General features: G+C 32.3%; 1 protein-coding gene across 1 annotated transcript in view; it reads left to right on the top strand.

Annotated features, from left to right (window-relative positions):
* The window catches only part of angpt1 (angiopoietin 1), a 217,445-nt gene that overhangs the window by 74,426 nt on the left and 116,333 nt on the right, over nucleotides 1-26,686 (top strand). Inside the window, exon 4 of the mRNA XM_056479444.1 lies at nucleotides 6,459-6,700. Within this exon, the coding sequence (XP_056335419.1) occupies nucleotides 6,459-6,700 (242 nt within the window). The remainder of the gene's footprint in view (nucleotides 1-6,458; nucleotides 6,701-26,686) is intronic.

Genomic DNA, 26,686 nt, shown 5'->3' with positions numbered 1-26,686 from the left:
GATCTGGGATCAGTTTATCATAGGGAGCGTGTCCGTCAGTCAGCGCTTAATTACATGATTTTACTGAGGTTGCATATGAAGAGCGATGATCGACGCATATCTTTAATGAATAGAAAGTGAATGCAGACATTTTTATATTAATTACAGCATGCTTTCAAGATTAAAAATATGTGAGCAATATGGGAAAATCCTTAGTGATAGGATGATAGCGGCATAGAATGGTAAAATACAGGAGAATCCTGGCAAAAACAGGAGGGTTGACATGTATGAAGTAATTAGGAAGTGTTTGTCAAACAACAGTTTTGCGAGGGTATGCAAAACATTTGTAAATGTATTATTTTTGAGACTGGTCTGGCTCTTATACTAGACTCTCCTGGCGTTGTAACACTCCAAAGATCCTCACACACCAAAAAAAAAAATCAATATTCACTGTTAATTTACTCACCCACAGGCCAATCTTATTTTTTTAAAGTACATTAGAGTCCACGTTGAATCAAAATTCACTCTTTATTTTGCTAGATTACAATGTCAGAGTTACGTTTGATTCGCCGGGCTTCAGCGTCAATGCTTCCCATTCACTTTGAATGGGTGATGCCAAGTATTGCCGAACTGAATTGTGGATCTGTCGGCACCACTTTAGCGGCATTGCTCGCTGCAGAATTTGGGAATTTTTCAACTTTTCAAGTGCCAACGGAAGCGTCAGCCAATCAGATCTCTTTATGCAAAAACCCCAGCTTAGACAGCAGCCGATTGCGGATTAATTTCATTGGCTGATGCTGCTATGATGATCGCATCAGCCACAACTTCAGACACGCCCTCCATCCAGTGTGCTGATGCCCCGTGTGAATCAAGTGTTAACGTGAATGATTAATGCAATTATCTGTTAATTCATTGGTGATAACAGGTGATGCACAGTGATAGGTGACACTTATGATATTATAATCATACATGTGCGCTGTGCATAAATAAAAGATACCTTGATTTCTAATTCATATAGTGGTAAAACAGTAATTAAAATGCAATTTTTTGTTTAATTTTACTGCTTTTACGGATACCAATTAATTAGGTCAGAAAACTTGGAAAAGCTAGAATTCTGAGATCTGAATTTCGCGGTTATGTTGTTTTTGTCAAGAATCGTGTATCGAGTGCGTTTAATAGTAGTCTGAGAAGATGGTGTAATCAGATCCAACGTAATGAGATTACAGTCACTAATGAATAATTTGTTTGTTCATTCATTCATGCTTATTCTTTCATCCATTTATTAATTTATCAATCAATTCATTCATTTATTCATTCATCTACTCATTAATTCTTTTATTTATTTGTTTGTTCGTTCGTTCATTCATTCTTTTATTTATTCATTAATTCATTTGTCCATTTATTCGTACATTCATTCCTTCATTTATTAATTTCTCCATTTTTTCATTCATTCATTGTTCATTGTTTTTGTCAAGAATAGTGTGTCGTAAAAATTGTTTTTTTTTTACTGTGAAAAAATTCTGAATCTGTTAAACATAATTTGGGAAATATTTATTAAAAAAAAAAAATTTTGGCTTCAACTGTATATCGTTTTGAATAATCGTGATTACAATTATGACCAAAATAATCGTGATTATGAATTTTCCCATAATCGAGCAGCCCTATAATGAATTATTATAGTACTATCAAAAACACTATACAGTAGTATAAATTACTAAAGCATTTTGTCATATTGGTTGACCCCTCACTAACAGGTTAAACATGTTGTTACTCTATTTTATCCTGCTTGAAATGAAACACAAAAAGCTAAAGATTTTTTTGTGCTGTGTGACCTGCCAATGCAGATGTTCAAGTCTCTCTCGCTCGTGATTTTGAGGAAACACTCTATCCTGCATGTGCCAGAACCACAGGACAGATCATTACACAAAATGATTTTCAATTCTTGACAGCACAAGACTCTCATACTTCAGCTCCATCTCGTATGATGCAGAGAAACCGGCCAAAACCCTGAACCGTGTCCTCTGACCCAGCGCTAAACTCTGTCCCGTGTGAAGATGGATTTTGCAATGCAAAACGTTTGGAAGAGTTTCCAATTCTCTGTGTATTGATTGGTCTGATGGGACATGTGTGTTACTGTAAGAACCAAGCTTTAATTCCCAGTGATCTCTGCTTTGAGCCCAGCTGCTGCTGAAAGCATGCAAACATTCATATCTTTCTATTTAAAAAAAAAGGCTTGTCTAGCATTTTTATTAGTAGTTTTGATACTCTCAACAAATACTTCTACTTCTTGTTTATACCACTTCTTTAAAATGAGCTGAAACAACACAATTCTTGAGATTGTTTTTTGGGACAACTTAATTTAGTCTGGTTCATTTTCCTTCTGCTTAGTCTCTTATTTATCAGGGATCGCTACAGCGGAATAAACCGCCAACTATTCTAGCATATGTTTTAAGTGGTGGATTCTCTTACAGCCGCAACCCGGTACTGGGAAACACCCATAGACACTCATTCACATGCACACACTCATACACTACGGGCAATTTAGTTCACCCAATTCACCTATAGCGCATGTCCCCACAGAAATGCCAACTGGCCCAGCCAGGACTTGAACCAGAGACCTTCTTGCAGTAAGGCCACAGTACTAACCAGTGAGCCACCGTGCCGCCCTTTGTTATGTTCAATCCACTTAAATTTGTTAACGTAATCGATTGGTGTTGGGATAACATGAATGAATTGTGTGCAACCCTTCATTTTATACAGAGGGTAATTACTCATCCTATAATGTAGACTGACGTCATGCCTTTCTTGTTTCAGGCTAAAATCAATTTTGCATTCTTTGAATATTGAGTTTTGCTGAAATAATCTCTGTTTGCATCATATTTCTGAGATGCACATTGCAGATTTTAAGACCAGCACATATATTTTTTTGTCCCCAGAGCTAAAAGATGAACAGTGTGTGTTTGTATGCTGTGTAAATGCCGGATTTATTTATATCAGGCTTTATTACAGTGTGTCCATTTCTTCTGGCTTTGAAAACTGACACTTAAACATCAAAATATAATCAAAGCTTGATGAAGTCTGGCAGTCTTCTGCGTTCTTGGCTCTGAACTTGTATATGACGTTATTTTTATGATACATATATGCATCTCAGTTTATTTATTTTCTTCTTTTTTTTTTTTTGGACTAAAAGGCTTGCAGTGAGGCCTGATTCCTGTAGAAAACTGTTATTGTTTCATAAAACGGTTCAGGGGTGTGTTTCCCAAAACCACCATTAGCCAACTAAGGTCGCAAGTTCCGTCATTACAAACATAGTTTGTTGATTTGCCGTATCCCAAATCCATCGCTCCAACGAACATTCGCAAACTGCGTCGCAAAACTTGAGCACTCGCAACCACACGTCTGGAGCAAGGTCAATTTCACCAAGTTTCCTAAAAGGGATTTAATAGTAAAAGTGTGTTTAATAGTAGTCTGAGAAGATGTGTACTCAGATCGAACGTAATGAGATTACAGGCACTAAAAGGCACCACTTTTAATTAATAAATTCATCCGTTAATTAATTAATTAATTCATTCATTCATCTATTCTTTCATTTAATAATTTGTTTGTTCATTCATTCATGCTTATTCTTTCATCCATTTATTAATTTATCAATCAATTCATTCATTTATTCATTCATCTATTCATTTAATTCTTTTATTTATTTGTTTGTTCGTTCGTTCGTTCATTCATTCTTTTATTTATTCGTTCGTTCGTTTGTCCATTTATTCGTACATTCTTTCATCCATTTATTAATTTATCCATTTGTTCATTCATTCATTCTTTCATTCATTTGTTAATTTCATTCATTCATGTTTATTCTTTCATTCATCCATTTATTCATTTATCTGTTTATTCTTTCTTTCATTCATCCATCCATCCATACATTCATTCATCCATTTTGTTCAATGTTTGTTCATTCAGTCATTCATTTGTTTATTCTTTCTTTCATTCATTCATGTTTATACTTTCATTCATTCATTTTATAATTAATTAATTAATTAATTAATTAATTAATTAATTAATTAATTAATTAATTAATTAATTAATTAATTAATTAATTAATTAATTAATTAATTAATTAATTAATTAATTAATTATTAATTAATTAATTAATTAATTAATTAGCCTGATTTTTCACCAGGATTAATTCATCAAATTCAGTGTAAAATCTGTATTTCTAATATAAATGTATAAATCAAGTCTCTAAATTTCATTAATATTTGTTTCAAAATAATGTCTAATAAGTAAATTAACAGATAAATTCATACATTCATTCATTTGGTCCCAGGGTTCATATAAATTAAGCATGCAAAAATGAATGAATGAATAAATGTATGTATGGATTGATGGATGGGATAATAAAGGAATGAATGAATAAATAATAATTAAATAAATAAAAAGAAAATTTATAAATGAATAAATGAATGAATGATTCAAAATATATTATGATAGTAATGAAATTAATAATGTTGTTAGTAATATGATTATTTGTTTGTTTGCTCGATTCATTAATTCATTCCTTAATATTTATAACTAGATTCCTGGTTATAAAAGTCGCTGTCATATTTCCACCTTTTTTATTGATACAACACTATGAGGCTGTTTCCTATAAACCTTGTGTAACATTCACCATAGTAATAACGACATACTGCCAAAGAGCTGGCCTTAAAAAGTCCATAAAAAGGACTTAAACCATAACAACCTAATATTAAGCAATTTATATAAAAAGCACTTTATATGAAAATAACTATGCTATTTTGGCCTATTCAGTGGAATCATGTCCTACATTTTATTGCAGCACTTTGTTGTGACTCAGATTTGTGGCTTGATTTGCTGCAGATTCCACATTACGTTCATTTAATGCATGCTTTAACAAATGCTTTTAACTCTTTATAACACAAAACAACTAGTTACAAAACACAATAGCTTAGAGCATAAATGTTTTCATACATTCATATGCAGTAGTTAATAGATTACAAAGGCAAAGTAAAAAATGCCAAGAAAATAAAAACAACATGTACATATACACAAGCATCCATCTATACAAATGAAACTATAAAAATAAATAACATGTCCACTTACATATGCTCTATTATCTCATCATGTATATCTCCATTACTTTATTTGAAAAAAAAAAACATGAAAGGGTTACAAGCATCTTTAAAATACGGTTAATATGAATTCACATTCATGAGGTCATAAATTATCATTCATTCATTTATTAATTCATTCATTTATTTATTTCATATGATCATTTATTTCATATGAATGCATGTGAGTTCATAAAATTAAAATTCATTCATTCATTCAATCAATCAATCAATCATTCGTTCATTTATTTCATATGATCATTTATTTCATATGAATGCATGTGAGTTCATAAAATTAAAATTCATTCATTCATTCAATCAATCAATCAATCATTCGTTCATTTATTTCATATGACCATTTATTTCGTATTTAGTTCAAATGAATTCCCATTAGTTCTTAAAATTATAATTTATTCAATGATTCATTCATTAATGAATGAAAAAATGTATTTATTTATTTCATATCATCATTTATTTCATATTTAGTTGATATGAATTCACATTAGTCCTTGAAAATTTCAATTAATTAATTAATTCATTCATTCATTCATTCATTCATTCATTCATTCATTCATTATTGGTTTTATTTATTTATTTATTTATTTCATATGATAATTTATTTCATAATTAGTTTATATGAATTAATTTATTTATTCATTTAATTTATATTAACTAATTTATTTCATATCAGTTCATAAAATTGGAATTCATTCAATCATTCATTCATTCATTAATATTTTTTTCATTCATTCATTCATTTATTTATTTCACATGATCATTTATTTCATTTTTAGTTCATATGAATTCACATAAGTTCATAACAATTATAATTCATTCAATCATTCATTCATTCATATTTTTCATTTATTCATTCATTAATTTTTGCATTTCCTATGATCATTTATTTCATTTTTAGTTCATATGAATTCACATGAGATCATAAAAAATATAATTCATTCATTAATATTTTTTGTTCGTTCATTCATTCATTCATTCATTCATTCATTCATTCATTCATTCATTCATTCATTCAATATGATCAGCTATTTTATATTTAGTTTATATGAACTTACATTAGTTCATAACAATTATAATTCATTCAATCAATCCCTTAATATTTTTTTATTTATTCATTCATTTGTTTATTTCATACGATTTTATATAAATTATAATTTATTCATTTGTTTATTTGTTTGTTTATTTGTTTGTTTATTCATTTATTTCATATGATCTTTTATTTCATATTTAGTTCATATTGAGTTCATTCATTCTTTCATTCTGGGCTAATAATTTTGACCTCAACTTTAAGTGGTTTATCATATAAATGTGTTCTTTTGTTGTGTTTGTGAGGTTTCTGGAGGAGAAGATGCAGGAGCTGGAGGATCGGCACCGGCAGGAGCTGGAGTCTCTGCGGATGGAGAAATCTGACCTGCAGGCTCTGGTCAGCAGACAGAGCTCAGTGATCCGTGAGCTGGAGAATCAGCTGAGCAGAGCCACCGGAAACAGCACAGCACTGCAGAGACAGCAGCAGGACCTGATGGAGAGCATGCGCAGCCTCCTCAGTCTCTGTGCTAAAGACGCCGCTACAGCAGGTAGGCACACTACATCTACTGACCTTATTCTGCACTGTAAAATGTGCTCATTCATTCAGAACTTCCCCTTGATTTTCCCATGGGAGGAATGACTGGGGTAGTAGACGACTGAAAACAGTTAAACTACTCGCTCTACAAACAAGTTCATTAGTTAGTTAGTTGGTGAGTCGGTGACTTAGTTAGTTAGTGAGTTAGTGAGTGAGTTAGTTGATGAGTCAGTGACATGGTTAGTTAGTTAGGGAGTGAGTGAGTGAGTGAGTTAGTTAGTTAGTTAGTTAGTTAGTTAGTTAGTTAGTTAGTTAGTTAGTTAGTTAGTTAGTTAGTCAGTGACTTGGTTAATTAGTTAGTTTGTTAGTTAGTGAGTGAGTGAGTTTGTTGGTGAGTCAGTGACTTAGTTAGTTAGTAGGTTAGTTAGGTAGTTAGTTAGTTAGGTAGTTAGTTAGTTAGTTAGTTAGTTACTAAGTTAGTTGGTGAGTTAGTAACTTACGTAATTAGTTAGTGAGTTAGTTAGTGAGTCAGTTAGTTAGTGACTTAGTTAATTAGTGAGTTAGTTACTTAGTTAGTGACTTAGTTACTAAGTTAGTTGATGAGTTAGTGACTTAGGTAATTAATTAGTGAGTTAGTTAGTCAATTAGTTAGTTGACGAGTTAGTGACTTAGTTAGTTTGTTTGTTAGTTAGTGACTTTGTTAGTTAGTGAGATTAGTTAGTTACTTACATAGTAACTGAGTTAATTAGTGAGTTGGTTACTTAGTGACTTGGGTAATTAGTTACTAAGTTAGTTAGGTAATTAGTTAGTGAGTTCGTTAGTGAGTCAGTTAGTGAATTAGTTAGTTGATGAGTTAGTGACTTAGTTAGTTAGTTTGTTTGTTAGTTAGTGACTTAGTTAGTTAGTGAGATTAGTTAGTTACTTAGATAGTAACTGAGTTACTTAGTGAGTTAGTTAGTTAGTGACTTGGGTAATTAGTTAGTAAGTTAGTGAGTCAGTTAGTGAATTAGTAAGTTAGTGACTTAGTTACTTAGTGAGTGAGTGAGTGAGTGAGTGAGTGAGTGAGTGAGTTAGTTAGTTAGTTAGTGAGTTAGTGAGTTAGTAACTTAGGTAATTAGTTAGTGAGTTAGTTAGTGAGTTAGTGACTTAGGTAATTAATTAGTGAGTTAGTTAGTCAATTAGTTAGTTGACGAGTTAGTGACTTAGTTAGTTTGTTTGTTAGTTAGTGACTTTGTTAGTTAGTGAGATTAGTTAGTTACTTAGATAGTAACTGAGTTACTTAGTGAGTTAGTTAGTTAGTGAGTTAGTGACTTGGGTAATTAGTTAGTAAGTTAGTGAGTCAGTTAGTGAATTAGTAAGTTAGTGACTTAGTTAATTAGTGAGTGAGTTAGTTAGTTAGTTAGTTAGTTAGTTAGTTAGTTAGTTAGTTAGTTAGTTAGTTAGTTAGTTAGTTAGTAAGTTAGTTAGTTAGTTAGTTAGTTAGTTAGTTAGTTAGTTAGTTAGTTAGTTAGTTAGTTAGTTAGTTTGTGAGTTAGTTTGTGAGTTAGTAACTTAGGTAATTAGTTAGTGAGTTAGTTAGTGAGTTAGTGACTTAGGTAATTAATTAGTGAGTTAGTTAGTCAATTAGTTAGTTGACGAGTTAGTGACTTAGTTAGTTTGTTTGTTAGTTAGTGACTTTGTTAGTTAGTGAGATTAGTTAGTTACTTACATAGTAACTGAGTTAATTAGTGAGTTAGTTACTTAGTGACTTAGTTACTAAGTTAGTTGGTGAGTTAGTGACTTATGTAATTAGTTAGTGAGTTCGTTAGTGAGTCAGTTAGTGAATTAGTTAGTTGATGAGTTAGTGACTTAGTTAGTTAGTTTGTTAGTTAGTGACTTTGTTAGTTAGTGAGATTAGTTAGTTACTTATTTAGTAACTGAGTTACTTAGTGAGTTAGTTAGTTAGTGAGTTAGTGACTTGGGTAATTAGTTAGTAAGTTAGTGAGTCAGTTAGTGAATTAGTAAGTTAGTGACTTAGTTACTTAGTGAGTGAGTGAGTGAGTGAGTGAGTGAGTGAGTGAGTTAGTTAGTTAGTTAGTTAGTTGGTGAGTTAGTAACCTAGGTAATTAGTTAGTGAGTTAGTTAGTGAGTCAGTTAGTTAGTGACTTAGTTAATTGGTGAGTTAGTTACTTAGTGACTTAGTTACTAAGTTAGTTGGTGAGTTAGTGACTTAGGTAATTAATTAGTGAGTTAGTTAGTCAATTAGTTAGTTGACGAGTTAGTGACTTAGTTAGTTTGTTTGTTAGTTAGTGACTTTGTTAGTTAGTGAGATTAGTTAGTTACTTAGATAATAACTGAGTTAATTAGTGAGTTAGTTACTTAGTGACTTAGTTACTAAGTTAGTTGGTGAGTTAGTGACTTATGTAATTAGTTAGTGAGTTCGTTAGTGAGTCAGTTAGTGAATTAGTTAGTTGATGAGTTAGTGAGTTAGTTAGTTAGTTTGTTTGTTAGTTAGTGACTTAGTTAGTTAGTGAGATTAGTTAGTTACTTAGATAGTAACTGAGTTACTTAGTGAGTTGGTTAGTTAGTGAGTTAGTGACTTGGGTAATTAGTTAGTAAGTTAGTGAGTCAGTTAGTGAATTAGTCAGTTAGTGACTTAGTGAGTGAGTGAGTGAGTGAGTGAGTGAGTGAGTGAGTGAGTGAGTGAGTGAGTGAGTGAGTGAGTGAGTTAGTTAGTTAGTTAGTTAGTTAGTGAGTTAGTTAGTTAGTTAGTTAGTTAATTTTGGTCTATACAACACTTTATTTTTGATTGCTTATTTACCTTATTTTCTTTCATTCACTCACATTTAACCAGACTTCTTTGTAATCTTATTGGTCAATGGCTCTTATGAGTTTCTTTCTTTCTTTCTTTCTTTCTTTCTTTCTTTCTTTCTTTCTTTCTTTCTTATATGAATTCATACATTTTATTCATTTATTAATTAATTAAATTATTCATTCATCCATTGTCTTTAAACACTTTATTTAGCCCTTGGTTCATATGAATTAACATTTATGAGTTCATAAATAATTATAATTTATTAATTCATATTCTTAAACATTTCATTAATTCGTTTGTTATTTTGTTCATTTGTTTATTTGTTTATATAATTCATTCATTCATTCATTCATTCATTTTGGTCCTTGGTCCTTATAAATTCATAAAGAAATGTATTTTTTAAATTTGTTTTATTAATTATATATATATATATATATATATATATATATATATATATATATATATATATATATATATATATATATATATATATATATAACAGACCAATTAGATCTGGTCTAAATGATATCTAAAATATATGTGCCATATGACATTTCAATGTTGTTACCAAGATGGTCAGGACCACCTCTGGTACTGGTAGTTAAAAAAACCTCCCCAAGAAATAATGGTGCGTGACATGAAAAAAGCATCTGTCAGGCAGGAAGTAAAAAAAAACTAAAAATACAGCGTGCTGAAGAAGAAACCTTCAGATAGGAATGGCCTGTTACACAACATACACATTATCAATGAGAGAAGCGTCTTCCTGTTTGGCGTGAAATGTGTGGTTTTCTGGTGAATGGTCATGTTTAGCAGTGCCGTGGAGCTCAGCGGATGTGTCTTATCACGCTCCAGCACTCTGCCTGTGGTGAACAGTTGACTGCGTGTCAGACAGGGCTGATTGAGTTACAGGCGCAGTGATCTGGGGTTCAGACCTCACGCTCTCCTTCACAACAGCAGGAGTTCAGGGGTCTGGACTCATTACCCTCATGACCCCTGGTGTGACCCCCAACTCCATGTCTGCCCTGCATATCAGTGCTTAATACTAGGCTTTTTCCAATATCGAACTTTGTAATTGTGATTGTGCTGACGATTTTAGTATGATATTCTGTACACTCTTAGAAAAAAGGGACATGGTGGTACAAATGTATGGAAGGTAAATCCTGCCAATTTTAAATAAATCAAATAAACATTTGAAATGAAAATGAAAATCAGATTAACAATTTCATTTTAAAACACTGTTCGTAAAATATCTGCCAAAATTGAAATCGAAATTAAATTATTTCATTTTCATTTTTATTTTCACTTTGACAACACATCGTCCCTGTCAAATTGATAATTAAAATAAAGTTTCCAATTTAAGATTTAATTTTCACTGCATTTCCGCGTCAAGACTGCCAATATTAAAATGAAAAGCCAAACTGAAAAATAAAATGCAAACACAATTTTTACAAAGCATGTTATTAATGTTCACGCTATAATAGTGACAAAATTCAAATTAAAATGTAAATTTAGGCTTTCCTTTTATTGACACTTTTTCATTTCAGTTTTCATTTACGATTTCATTTTCAACGTCAACATGTATGCAAAGCCTATGGTAATTAGTGGGAGGGGCTGAAATACGCAGAAAAAAAATGGCGGTTTTACTCAATGTAGCTGCGGAATTACAGCAGCTTTTAAATGTATCTGACAATGACGATTTCCTTTTGCTTCGAGTTGAAGCAATATTGGATGTACTTTTACACTTTGCGGCTCTCACAAACTCCGACATAGATCCAGTAGCTTCAAGAAATCTTCGTGAGATTGTACGGTGTCTCGAAAGAGGTTGTTCAGACACTACCCTCGGACCGGGACGTCCTAAGTACGACATCCCATTAGAGGCACTAAAGATGTACCTATTAAACGGTTTTACTGCTCAAGAAATAGCGGAAATATTCGGAGTAAGTGAGAGAACTGTCAGACGGAGGATGACACAGCATCGTGTGAGGTAAGAGAATATTAAACTTTTATGTTACACGTCGATATACAATGAACAGTGTAATATAACTTACCATACTATTTTGCCTGACTTTTCAGTGATCCGGAGCGGCTCTTCAAATCACTCACATTTAAACTATTATTATAAATTTTTAGCTGGACATACTTTAATAATCAGAATAAGCTAAAGGTCCACTTTTTTCTTTGTTTCGTTATACAGGTCCACACCAGTGTACCAAGATAACAATTTTTTTTTTTTAGGTTTTCTGACCTGTATTCAACTATGAGTGATGCAGAACTTGACAGTACCATTGAGGAAATACAGAGAGTGTATCCAAACTCTGGGTACAGGATGATTCATGGTCATCTTCAAGCAAGAGGTCTCCACGTTCAAAGTAATTAACACCCTAATATTTAAATAACATTTTTCATAAGTCTCAGTTATCAGAATGTATGGTATGTAAATATTGTGGTAAAAATGTCCTCCTTTGGCTACCTATAGACCATTTCGAGGAATGTAAACAATAGCAATGGTCGTTATGTATTTCCTGTTTTACATTTATAATTTAATTTCCATACACTCAGAAAATCCAAAAAGGTCCACGTAATGATAAATAATATGATCGTTGTTTTAACGTGAAATTAAGATTGAATTGCTTTTTGTTATAGTTATGATATAGTATGATAACAAGCAGCAAACGTTTAAGGGCCAATGCCATTACCGTATTGAAATGGTCTATTCAAAAACTAGGGCAACATTTTTTCTTTAGTTTGAGGTGTACTGCTGTTGAGAAAATCCATGTGTGATAATTATACAAACTACTGCTTATGCCATCTTACGGTCTTTGCAAATGTTATTCTAAATACTATTTTTATATATTAAGGCATTTTAGGCAGATTTTTTCTTTCATTTTGCATTTTGATAAATATTCTATTTTTATTTTTCCCTTACAAGCTTCAAGAGTAAGAGAATCTGTAAGAAGAGTAGATCCTCATGGAACACTGATGCGAGCACTGTCAATGCAAACAATAAGGCGACGTCAGTACATTGTGCCTTGTCCCAATGCTATGTGGCATATTGACGGGAATCACAAGCTCATCAGGTACTTACATTATTGTAACAATATAGTATCTTATTACTTGCATTAGAATGAAAATTTAAGGAACTTTTTACAAGCTGTAGTATTATTGTACAGTAGCTCCTTTTAAAAAAATTTTCCCCATTACCTTATGCGCTTACCTCTGTTGAAGCATGCATTACCCTCTTATAATGATTTATAGTTTTTAGGGACACAAAGCTTTTCTATTAAAAAAGCTATTTAAAAAAAAAAGTTACATTAGAAAAAAATATGTGTATGATAGACAAGAAAATTAAACATTATGGTATTAGACCTAAAATTATATTGGAAAAGACTTGCATTGTGATAGTTTGTTTTCTGAAAATGTATAGTCATATTGATAGATTTACCAGATTACTTGAGTAGTTCTTACTTTAAAACAAGGGTGTCTATTGGCAGTTTCAGTGATGAACATTTCATGTTCACACCTTTCTAATATGATGTTTGGATACTGTGCGTTGTTATATGAAAGATCCTGTAACTTTTTGATATTGAACTTGTTTAAAAAAAAAAAATTATTCCTTGTATTCCTTAGATGGAGATTGGTTGTTCACGGAGGTATAGATGGTTTCAGCCGGCTAATTGTTTATCTTTCTGCATCTCCAAATAACCGAGCGTCCACTGTGCTCAGCAACTTCATTGCGGCTGTCAATGAGTGCGGTTTGCCATCTAGAGTACGATCGGATAAAGGTGGGGAGAACATTGCAGTTGCAGAATACATGGTGGCACACAGAGGAGAAAACAGGAATTCTCACATCACAGGGAAAAGCGTACATAATCAGAGGTAAATATTACATTGACTATATATATATATATATATATATATATATATATATATATATATATATATATATATATAGGCTAAATTTTATTTAATTATACATTAGACATAAAGCAATAGTTCTCCCAAAAATAAATATTTACCATTATTTTACTCACCTGCAGGTCGTCCAAGAAATAGGTGCATTTTTTTTTTATCAATACAACATTAAAAATTTTGAGTTGAATTAGTGCTCATTGGCGATTCATGGCAGTCAATAGGAATGGGTTTTCTTAAATAAAAAATAAACACAAACGAGTCCAAGTCAATAGCCGTAGCTCCTTATATGATGCACTGAGGTCTTGTGAAGTGAAATGATTGGTTAGTGTAAGAAACGGAACATTGTTTACAATATAATTAGCTTTAGTCCACAGCCTGGTCAGACACATTGACCATGTGCAAATGTAGTCAGTGTGAAGTTCTGTTGCTACCTAGAATGACCTGTGGGTGCATACATTTATGGGAAACACTTTTTTTGTGAGAACTATTGCTTTAAGATAATTCTAATCAATTATAGATGTCTCTAAAGAATAAAAACTCTTCATCTACAGAATTGAAAGGCTTTGGAGAGATGTGTATGAACATGTTTTGAGCATATTCTATCACATCTTCTACAACATGGAGACAGAAGGTGTGCTCAATCCAGATTCTGAGACTGACATATTTGCCCTTCACTGGAGTTTTTTGCCACAACTGCAGAGACATCTTGCCTTCTTTAAAGATGCCTGGAACAACCACCGCATCAGAACTGCTGGGAGTCAATCACCCATCCAACTTTGGTTAAGATACAGTGCCAACAATACTGATGATCCCAATCAAGTAAGACATTTGATGATAAACACACGTGTGTGTGTGTGTATGTATGTATGTATGTATGTATGTATGTATATATATATATATATATATATATATATATATATATATATATATATATATATATATATATATATATATATATATATAATAAAGTTGAAGTCAGAATTATTAGCCTCCCTTTTATTTTATTTTTTAAATATTTCCCAAATGATGTTGAACAGAGCAAGGAAATTTTCACAGCATGTCTTATAATTTTTTTCTTCTGGAGAAAGTCTTATTTGTTTTATTTTGACTATAATAAAGGAAGTTTTAATATTTTTGCACACCAATTTATGGTAAATTTTATTAACCCCTTTAAGCTTTATTTTTTTCGATAGTTTACAGAATTACCGTAACCTGCCTAGTTAACCTAGTTAAGCCTTTAAATATCACTTTAAGCTGTATAGAAGTGTCTTGAAGAATATCTAGTCAAATATTATTTACTGTCATCATGGCAAAGATAAAAGAAATCAGTTATTAGAAATGAGTTATTAAAACTATTATGTTTAGAAATGTGTTCTCTGTTAAACAGGAGTTGGGGATAAATAAATGGGGGCTAATAATTTTGACTTCAACTGTGTGTGTGCATACACTGTGTGCGTGTGTATGTGTATATATATATATATATATATATATATATATATATATATATATATATATATATATATATATTCTTAAGCCATTGTTTGTAGAAAAAAAACCTATGTTAGAGCCAAACTTACTAAACAGCACACATAAGCCTGAATGTACAATTCATGGTTAAAAAAACAGTTCCCTACACATTGGTTAACTTCATACTGAAAGACTTAATTTTGACATGCATTTTAGCTGACAGTACGGTTACTTCGTTATCTTGCAAGTTACCTGTACATTGTTGGTTTTCATGTATCAAACACAAATACAAAAAATTTCCATGTGTTGTTGGCCATGTATTAGAGATCTTATTTGTATTTATGAACATAGGTTGACGAAGATTATGGAATTGACTGGGATGGACCCCCAAGTAATGAAGATGATGGTGGTGTGGCAGTTCCGGAGGTGACATTACCACGACAACTTACTGAAGAGGAGTTGGGTACCCTGCCTAATCCAAGAGTTCCCTTTTCAGATGCCATAGAGACTTATTACCGAACAATCACAAAAATTCGCCAAATAGTGAACATTTTGTAAATGGTACTGTATTGTACAATTGCATCTAAAATGTTGACAAACTCCCCAGCCACTTTTCACCAAAGGTGTTTATTTAGTTCATTCAAGAAACCTGACATGGTACTGTCTGCATTTTGTGAATAAAAACATTGCACTGTTGAACAAAAGTTATTGCAGTTCATTTGTCATTGCAGACATGAAATGTATAATATACATATAATTTAATAGCTAACTTTAAATAACATTTTATTTAAAAAAAGACAAGCTTATTAGCAAAACTGCGTTTTAACAGAGGAAACATTCTCCAGTATTATGAGTTATATGGAACCAGATTACTCTCAAAAGAAATTCACGCAAAAGACACGATGTACACATGCGTAGCCAAATTCACATGCATAAAACCAAATTCACGTGCGTAAAATATTTAAAAAAAAAAAAAAATCCTCACCCGAGTAAATATCTTTTTTTTGTGAATATAAATAAATATTTTACGCACGTGAATTTGGTTTTATGCATGTGAATTTGGCTACGCATGTGTACATCGTGTCTTTTGCGTGAATTTCTTTTGAGACTAATCTGGTTCCACAGAGTTATTGCAGTTCATTTGTCATTGCAGACATGAAATGTATAATATACATATAATTTAATAGCTAACTTTAAATAACATTTTATTTAAAAAAATACTTAAGCTTATTAGCAAAACTGCGTTTTAACAGAGGAAACATTCTCCAGTATTATGAGCGAGGCATTGTTACGATTCAAAAATAACCAATCTTGCTGATATAACTGATTCTTATGTTGTGTAAGTGTTCATTGACTTTTGCTGGATATGTTTATTGCACAGAAGGGGAATTACACTAAACCAAACCCACTCTCCGTTGATGAAACAGCAGCTTTCAGGTCCTTGCAGAAGGTGTCGTAAGTGTTGTATTTTGCAGGTAGTTTTATCATTTCCCTACATGTGGATGCTGTGGGCATTGCAACATCCTTGGACACTTCCACATAGAGGTTTTGTGGAAGAAGAGCCCAACCCACCCAGAACTGTAAGAGTTCTTTCAGCTCTTCTGATGTACCTGCATTAAAAAAGTCAATGATATTATTATGGTTGTTTTCGAAACTGCATATCCACTAATTCTTTAAGAGAAACAATTCACAAAACATTTTATCTTACCATTAAGACTTGTTCTAATTAATAGAAAGAAATTAATAGAAAGTCTTAAGCTTGGCTGAGGGCAGGGTTGAGATTATTGCTATTGGTCATGTGTAAATTATTACTAAGAATGCACACAATTGGCTGATGGGGTAAGACATTTTTAAAATGCAGGCTAAGTGTGTCACTAACTAAACGAGTATGATTAGCTAATTGTCAGCCTCTTACATGGTGTGCTTCTTATGAATAAAATGCAACGTTTTATTTAAAAACTACTTTACAATGTACAATAATCATGGCTCATACAATGACATTCAAATATTGTTTTTATTTGTTGGTGTAATTAATGTATCAGTCCAGTTCTACAACAGTCATAACCTATATGGTATATATAAATGTATATAACAGTTCTGTCTGGTTCTCAAGTCTGATTGGATGATAGCTGTGCAGTATTTAACAAATATCTGTTTCAGCCTCTTCACTTCTCTTCAGGGAGTGCTAAGAACAAGAATTCACTCACTACAGTTTACAGTACTGCAGCTGTTGGAGCATATGTTGTAGATTTCAAAAGATTTTTAGGTAAGAATGTAGTTCTTTAGATTGCAAATATGCAATTTATTTATAAGGATAATTTTTTAAATAATAATAATTATTTAAATAATTTTGGAGATGGGAGTTTCAGTGCGTTGGCTGCTGTTTATTAGCCTATCATTGCTGCAGAGAGGATTCTTTTGACAGACACTTACTCAGGAGTTCTAAAGGCAATATTTGGTCACAGTCATCTGTAATTTACTCCAGAGCAAATATACTTTACTGCAAATTTTTCGTTTCACAAGATCATGCTCACAGAACAAGAATTGTAATGCTCAACGGCATAAAACAGCATCCATCTAAAGTTAGAGTTGTCTTGTTTTTCTCTATTGCGACCAGGTATTCACAAACATTACCCGCAAAAAGCAAAACAAAGCAAACACTACTAGATTACTATAGCATAAATACAGCAATACAAAACACAAAAGAGAGAGATCAACTTGTTCAGTTAAGAAAAATGTTATTCTCTTTAAAAAAATTAAGGACTGATTATACGGCCTCTGTTGCTTTCTTGTGACCAAACAATGTAATGCAATGTCGATGTAAAACATTGTTTTCATTTACACAATGTTTTTTTATTACATATTACTGCAATTTACATTAAATGGTATTTATTGAACTATACATTATAACGAACAGCAATAGTCCCTTGTTAAAAAAAAAAACTGTCAAAAGAATAACCAATGTCATCATGCAACAAAGTATATATTGCTGCAAAGCTTAACTTAACATTGGCAGTTAAATATACTTGATCTAGAGTAAACAACAGATGACTGTGACTATGGATTGCTATTAGATATAGACCAAATTAATTATATTTAATTTCATGATATACTACTAAACAGATACTACTAAGTATACAGTACTACTAAGCCGACGTATTCCTGAATAAGTGTCCATCTCAGTACTCCGCTTTTCCACTGTTGGGCAGTGCGAACTATGAGGCAGAAATCGTCACGTTTTCACAGTTTGGCCAAAAGCTCGCATCACAGTATGACAACCCTGTCCTAAGAACTTGTCCTTTAAGACAAGGTTTGAAAAACAGGATCTTTGTATTGGCAGTTTCTGTTTCTACTAATAAGCACTGCCCACTAAATTGAGTATTTAACTAAGTACAAGCTGCAGTAGTACATTTTTCGATGAACGCCACAACGACGGCAAGTTCTTATTAAAGGATTCTGGTTTGAGGATACCCCAAAATCCTTCTGCTTTTTTCTCTGATTTAAATGCACAACAAATGTAATCCAAATGCTTCTTATCAGAAAAATAGTGAAGTATACATACTTGAAAAACTTTTACTGTCTCCCAATGATGTTAAAAATGCTTGATAACTCTGTTTGAAGATTTTTTGTTTTTTTTGTTTTTACCTACCATTTTCAATGTATTGTCGAAAGAAACCAGTCATTGTGTATGTGTCCTCCAGACAATATCCACCGTATTCTTCATCATCACTGTCAACAGTTGGCCATATGATTCTGTCAAGGATCATCTAAAAACATTAACAAATTTTAGTTTAAATGCAAAATCTCTTATCAAGGAAACAGAATCAAGGATGATATTAATGTAACAAAATTAAGATTTATTTAATGCATACTTTTTAACATATTGAAATTCATGGAATAAATAATATAAATGCAGCAATACCTCTGGCTCAATCAATTGAGCTGATGCTCTTGGGAAGAGTACATCAATCAGGCAAGGGCGTTCTTTTACCATGCGCAAGATTCCGGTGTCTTTTAGCCCTTGTCTTATCTGGCGTATTTGTTTCTCTCTTCGACCAATGACCTGTAATAGACAAATATAGAAACTGTCACTAAACAAGTAAAGGGACAGTTCACCCACAAACAAAAATGTAGTCAATAGCCGCGTTTTCACTTTCATGCCTAAAGCGAGCGTACCAGGGCTAGTCAAGCAGGGCTTCCTCTGGGCCGGCGGCCGGCCTTTTTTGGCCCGCTGAATACCTTGGGCCAAGGATGGTCAGCTGAGGCTTCGGAGCAGAGTGAAAGGAGAGGTGAAGTTTGCCTGAGCCTGCTAAAGATGGCGCGCTGCCATTACACTAGTTTTCCGATTGCACACGGGTACATGTGCCAAAATAAATAAATAAATAAATATATAAATAATAAGAGAATAGAAAAACATATATTTGGTCAGTTTAAGATAGGCTATTCCATAAAACACCTTATAAGCTAGGGTTCTTTTTGCTTATTATCGCCCCTATGTTTTCCTTTTAAAGGTAAGGGTGTTGCATAAAATATTTCAGTAGTTTTCATTTAATAAGTGATATTTCTTTGCTGCATTCTCCTTGATGTTTCAATAACGTATAATAATCTTTAAACCATATTAAAGACACAACAGCCAGCAACTTTTAGTTGTCGAGAGTTTTTGTCAAGTTTAAATAGTGCGTTTGTGCATGAAAACATGCATGTGAGAGACCGGACGAAAGAGCACTTGCTACAGAGCTTTGTTGCTAAAGAGCTTTGTTGCTCAGTTTTTTCTCTTTATTTACTTTGAAAATAATACAAAATATGAATACAACAGAAAGGCATAAAACTTTACAAATTATGTGTCCACTTTTGTACTCTCAAAACATATCAATCATATCATATCTAGATAAAATAGCCTAGACTATATTGAAATCATTTAAATAATTACAAATATGGAATATAATAAAATCACATTAAATAAATAAACCAATAAAAAACAAACAAAAGCTATAACATTGTAGGAATATACGATATAAATAAATTAAACCGTTTTGAGCCATTTGTAACTTTCATTTTACAAAGACCTATCTGAACAACAGATGAATAAAAATGTTTGGAAAATAATATTTGAGTATGAGTTTGGAAATAATATTTATAAAGTATTTGGATACGATGATATTAATCAAATTGTGCAAACAGAGCATTTTTTGGGTGAGAAAAACCATCAGAAACCAGGCTACCTTCTTTTCTGAAAGAATGTGTTTTATGTCCTCAAACAAATGTTTGTTTTATCACGACGTGGAAAATTTAAAAATGAAATTTTCGATGTAGAGTTTTATTTGTGAATAGCCATGGCCTAGCTATATTTATCACTTGCCCTTATGTCCTGAAACACTTAACGGTTTTCTTAACTTAAGATAACCGAACAATATGCAACATCCTTGAATTATTCTCTTAAATAAAGGGAAATTACCCATAAAGGGTCATATAGCCTAGAAAAAAAATTTATGTTTTAGGTCTCTCCGGAGCATTTGGGCTGAATGTTTGATAGCGTCTATCAAAACGAGGATGGTATAAAATACATTTTACACAGAGTTATTACCAGAACATTTCTGTGATTTTATATAATGGATGGTGCGCTAGACAGTGGATCATCCTTCCATTAGTGGCGAGAGTACTTGATGCATCAATGAATCAAAGAAAATATATTAATGCAATTCAAATGTATAAAATATGAACTTATGTTTACTTTAAACTTTATATTGTTCTATTAAAATTATTTTTTAAAAGATTTTGTCAAATAAAAGATTTTTCTCGAGTCGTCCACCATAATTTTGTGGTTTAGAAGTATCGGTTCAGGCACTGTTTTGGCACCAGTATTGTTTTAAAAGTATCGATTTAGCGCCGGTATCGAAATAAGCCCACATGATACCCAACCCTAATGCATATAGACATTTAATGTAGCTAATGCTGTACAGTATTGTTTAATTTGCTTTTTTGATGATGCGATAGTGTGCTTTATCTGCCTGCCTGATACCCGCCTAACTGGGTGTGTTGTGTGACGTTTGATTCGGGGGATGGATGTTCTGTGGAAACGCAACATGATTTCTGTCTCACAGAGACAGCTCATGCTCGCACTGGCCTGACAGTGAAAATGCGGCAATTATTTACGAGCCCTAAAGTGGTTCCAAACCTTGAAGAGTTTCTTTCTTCTGTTGAAGACATAGAGAGTTGAAAACCTATAACCACTGACTTCTATAGTACTTGTTGTTTCAACAATGGAAGTCGATGGTCACAGGTTTTCAGCTATGTTTAAAATATATAGATTTTGTGTGTGTTCAACACGATAAAAAAACTCATAAAGGTTTGGATCCATTTCAGGGTAAGTAAATAGTGAGTCTAGAATGCACAAAAAAATTTTATAACCCAAGACGTCATTGTGAACTGTAAGATTGCAGAAAGAATAAGATACTTACTGCGTGGTAGAGTAGGCTTTGAGCTAACCACTTTCTGTTTTCCTCTGTAACTGGTGGAAGATCCCAGCTTATTGCCAAGCTGTTCACCTGGTCACGTTCTTCTTCAGTCAAAGTCCATGTTCCATGAAGCTATCACAGTAGATAAGTATCAGATAATTATTAGTAGAATGTTCTTCGAAACAAATTTGAATCACCAATATAGACCATAGCACATTTATCTGGTTTCATAGACAAGGATTAAGCCTAGCCCCACACTGAAATGCATGTATAGGCCGTTTTAACTGAAAGAAACTTGTTCTGACTGAGTAAAAAATATTCCAGTCATTGTTTTGTTACAATTCTTAATAGAATGTTTTTTTTACTCACCATTTACTAATTCTCAAGTAATATCAAACAATATCAAAAGTTTATATATATATATATATATATATATATATATATATAACATTCCATTCTGTAGTATTTTTTTCTACTATTTGGAGTTTAAATAACAGAAATAAACTCCAAATAGTAGAAAAAATACTACAGAAGTTAATGGGTATAATTTTCCAACATTGTTACAAATATATATATATATACTTTTGTTTAACAGAAGAAAAAAATTAACCAGGTGTGGAACAAGTGAAATGTAAATGACTAAAGAATTTTCCATTTTTGGGAGAGCCATCTCTTTAAGGCACATTTATAAAACCTAAACAAACGTCTTAACTGACCTGTGGCCTACTAGCTTAAGAAAAGCCTCGTCTTTGAAACCAGGGCTTTGTCTTTCAATATAACACTATAAACGATACTGGATTTAAACTCACAAGTGAAACAATATCAGTCACATCAGTGTCGGGGCAGTCCTGTAATTCTACAACGGCTAAATTATCTTTCTGTCCAATCAACAGACTGAACAAAGAGCGACTCAATCCAGTAAGTAAGGGTCCTCCATGGAGAAAGGAATGTCCGATTATGCGCCCAATGACACAGAAAAAGTCACTATCCAGTAGGAGTCGAGAAGATGAAGGCACCAAATGGTCTTCTTGTCCATTGAAGAACAATGTTTTACCAGCGTTTTCTAAAAAATAAATGTTTTAACAACACTGTTTACACATCCTTTTGTTGAACCTTTTTTTTTTACAAAAAAAAAAAAAGTAGGCTAATAAACAGTTTATATGTTAAATAAATAAGTAAACCTACCAAGATTCAAATCAAATCCATATTGAACTCTTGACATAACAAAGGAAAAAAAATGTCGGTTAACCCCCTCTCCAAAGGCAGAATCACCTGGGTACAAGAAAAAAAAAAAATATTACTCAGATCACATCATAATTGCACTAAATTTGTAAAATAAGGAGAAAAGTAAAAAAAAAAGTTATGATCTCTTAAAGGACATTAAAACAAATAAAATGTCATAATATCTAACAAACCCTCAGAAAAAAAAGCATACAATTTAATTTTATTTACAAATATTATGAGAAATGGTGTAAAAGAAAAGTGAAAAAATTATTTTAATTTTGGCTAAATAAACCCTTACCCTTAAGTATAACGCTCAACGGACGAGCCCAGTTAGACACATGGTTTTTATAAAATATAAATATGTCTCTCTCTCTTTCCTGGGGATTTTTGAGCAGATCCAACCTTGTTACAAGGTCAGGTTCATCCTCTGCTTCTTTCAGTAGAGACCGTCTAAAAAGATATGCTGCTCGGGCCAAGTCAGGCTCTGTTCTCCAGTCTGTAACAAATGTGTATATGTTAATATACTGCATAAATTCTGTAGAAAAAAAAAAAGCTTTATTTGCAAGAACTTTGTTAATTTGATTTGTATGTAATAAGACCTTCAGCTTCCACAACGCTAACTTTTGAAGTTTTGCTCTCTGGTCTGCTGTTGCTTGTGCATGGGTCTCCTAAAATTTGCTCTGGTTGCTGTCTGCCAGAACTACATTCTTCCATAACCTTGTCAGAGACTTCAATGTCAACAGTCCCCTGCCTGTTACAGTTCTGACTGCTGCCATTTCTGTTTTGCTCTTCTCCCTCACTGTTGTCTTTCTCGTATCTAAATTATTTAGAAGAAACTTTGTTATATTATAATATAACAAACAAAGCATAAAAATGAATAATATGACAAAGTAAGGGATAATCAACAGATTGCCATGCGTTAAAGGATTTTAAATTCACAATGTAGAGGCAAAGAACCACCTTCTGTGAAGTGCATTTAAAATCCTTTAATGTACATCATTGCAGGTGGTTATTTGTCTCCACCTTGTGAATTTATATTTGCAAAGATGTAGCTAACATGCAATATGAGCTATTAGATATGCCCGTGTCATTTACATGTACACATGTGATTTCCTTCTCTGAAGTGACTGCTGATTCAATGAGGGGACTAGGATCTAAAATATCATAATGAATAAATTGTAAGATCCTGGTGCCCTCATTGAGAGAGGAAAGAGTAGGAAACCACATGTGCACATGTAAATGATAAATGTTTTATTGTTGTAGTAAAGAATATTTTGGTTTAAAAACTAGTTTGAGCTCATATACAGCTCATATATAACATATCAAATGCTACAGCACAGTACTTCAACCCTGCTTTAATGCAATAACTATATTTTGTGAGTCCTGCACATGATTAAAGAAAAATAACAAAATTCATGTTTATTTTAACATTATTGGTAAGAAACAGCGGCTTGCGTCACATTCGTAAGTCATAAGTTTTCTGTTTTTATTTTAAGATATAGCTTTACAAAAGTTTATTCTAGGTTAATAGTCTTTTATGTGTTTTACATCATTTTATTCTATTCAAAATAATAATCAGTGATGCAGAGAAGCCTCAAATACTGGATGATTTTGTATGTGTTGAATAATCAATTATTTTATGTGTTCAATTCCATTGCGTAATACATGAATTTCATATTAGTCATTTAATGTAATTACTTTCCTTTTTGAAACTATTTGTCAAATAAATTTAAAATAATTAAAAAGCAAATATACATCAAATCTTTAAAACAAAATAAGGTGTGTAGAAAGATCAGAAATAAAATATATTTAATTTCATTAGTCAACACAAAGTCCTATTCAGAAAGAGTGTTTAATTGATATGGTCCTTTTAAAAACATTTTTAATTTACTTATTTGGTAAACTATGAAAATTGTGTAAGTTTTGCAATATTAAATTCAGAAATAACAGCTGTTATATATCTGTGGCATTCAGGACATTTACATGCACACACATCCCTCTTTCTCCCTGTTACTGTAACTGCTGATTCAACAGGGTCTAACATGACTGATGAAAATTCAGTCAAATATTGCACAAAAGACGAAAACTTATTTTAACCTGGCCATGTAATAAGGGGGTTAATCAGCAGCTTGTCTTGCCTTAAAGGATTTAAATGCACTCTGTTGAGGCAAACGTTGAGGCACCTTGTCTTGCATTTAAAATCCTGTAATGCAAGCCAAACCATTAATTATTCCTTATATAATCATTGACCAACTATGGATAAAATCAAGAAACCAATTTTCATTGTAGCATACAGTATGTCTTGTTGTTACATTTATCTTGCTGTACTTAAAGTACACTGCTTCAAAGCAACTTCACAGAAATATAGCAGTTCTCATGTCCATGTCTTGTAGGTCATTATTTACTCACGAGACACATTTATCCACATGGTCCTTTATTTCTGCATGTGTAAATGTTTCACTGCAATAAATGCACTGTACAGGGGGCCCAGATGCTTGTTTGGGTTCACACGATTCCTGAAACAAGCAGAGGAAGAACTAAATCTGTCACAACTGTTTTAAAACATATTTACAACAGGCTTGTGGCATTTAGTTACATACTGTACCATGTCAAGATCCTTCTGCAGAGGACGAATATATATAGTAGCCGCATGTATTCCTACAGTGTTTAGAAGGAAGTGTGGTGTATATCCTTCTGATGGACAAGAGATTACTTCCAAAGTTTTTGTTCTAGTTGCTCCATATGGTTTGAGTAGCTCAAAACCCCCACTATCTTTTAGCTTGGGGAATTCTGCAAACAATGTTGTTTTGAAGTCATCCGATGTGCAGTACTTATCTGTAAAACAACAGCAAATTAATCAAAACAAATCCTACCAAATAGTACTCATTAATCTGAATGCCATATTAAATTATATTTGTAAAAACAAATTTTAAAATTCAACCAGGGACAATTAGGGTAACTCAAACTGCTTAAAGTCTGCATGAACTGGAAGTTGCAACTTTTTTATCATATTGTGATTCAATTACATAAGAAATTGATTATTAAATGACACAGGGCGTGGCATATTTTTTGTCTTGCTGCAAACTAATTGAATGCAGTAAAGTAGGTATATAATTCACAAATGGAGGTCCAGTTGAATTTGAAGAGTGTGGTTAAGGATGTTATGTTCACGCCCACCCCCTTAAAAACTCCTCATCTGAGATAGTTTTTCCAGATTTCCAAATTTTGATTACTAACTATACTGATTTTGTTAGTTTACATTGCTAGTTTTGTAGTGAACAATTCATCTGTGCAAGTGATTAGAAATTACAGAGAGAAACAAAATTTTTGTTTCTCTTTGTAATTTCTAATCACTTGCACAGATGAATTGTTCACTACAAAAATAGGCAATGTGAGCTAACAAAATCAGTATAGTTAGTTTTGATTTCATTTGAAATTTAAAAGAGCTCAGTAGTTTCAAAGTATGGTTGTAAGAAATACTTTTGTACCTGGAAAAAATATCTTTCGTTCTCCCAAACCTGAACTTTCAAGATCCATCTTTTCCCATAGCTGTGGCACTTTGCAGTCACGTCGTCCACTCAAACAGAAAAATTTATGAGTGTAACTCTTTTTGCTGCATGGCTTTGCAGTCTGTCGTCTGCGCATTACAGAAGTAATGCTACTGTTACGGGGATATGGTGTAAAGAGTCTTGACACTTCACCTGTGGAGACATGAAGAGCAGGTTTATACATCCAAAGCTATAAAGTTTACTAGTCCAAAAACCGAAAATATTAGATAATCTTGTGAGCCTTTGGATTTGCATCATATGTTCATCTAATGACAGAAATTTGCTTAGTCCATGCAGTTTAAGTAGAAGAAAAACTATTAGGTCTTCACTGAAATCTTTAGGTTTATGCAGTTCGACTATCACATGAGAACCCCAAAAATTAATAAATAATTACTTCACATGATGTTTTTTTTTTTATTTTTTATTGTATGCCCATATTCACAAAACATTAACATCAAAATGTTTTAACATATTAAAGAGAATGTACAGTCTTGAGAGTGAAAGTAACAGAGAAATTAATGTAAAATAAATAAATAAATAAATAGGTGGAGAATAATTAAAAGTACAATTACATCATCTTAGAGTAGTCTTTAAGTGTA

The sequence above is a fragment of the Danio aesculapii genome, chromosome 19 (genome assembly GCF_903798145.1).
Source record: "Danio aesculapii chromosome 19, fDanAes4.1, whole genome shotgun sequence".
Classification (NCBI taxonomy): Eukaryota; Metazoa; Chordata; class Actinopteri; order Cypriniformes; family Danionidae; genus Danio; species Danio aesculapii.
The sequence above is the reverse complement of the archived record's forward strand: the minus strand, read 5'-3'. Positions and strand labels throughout refer to the sequence as shown.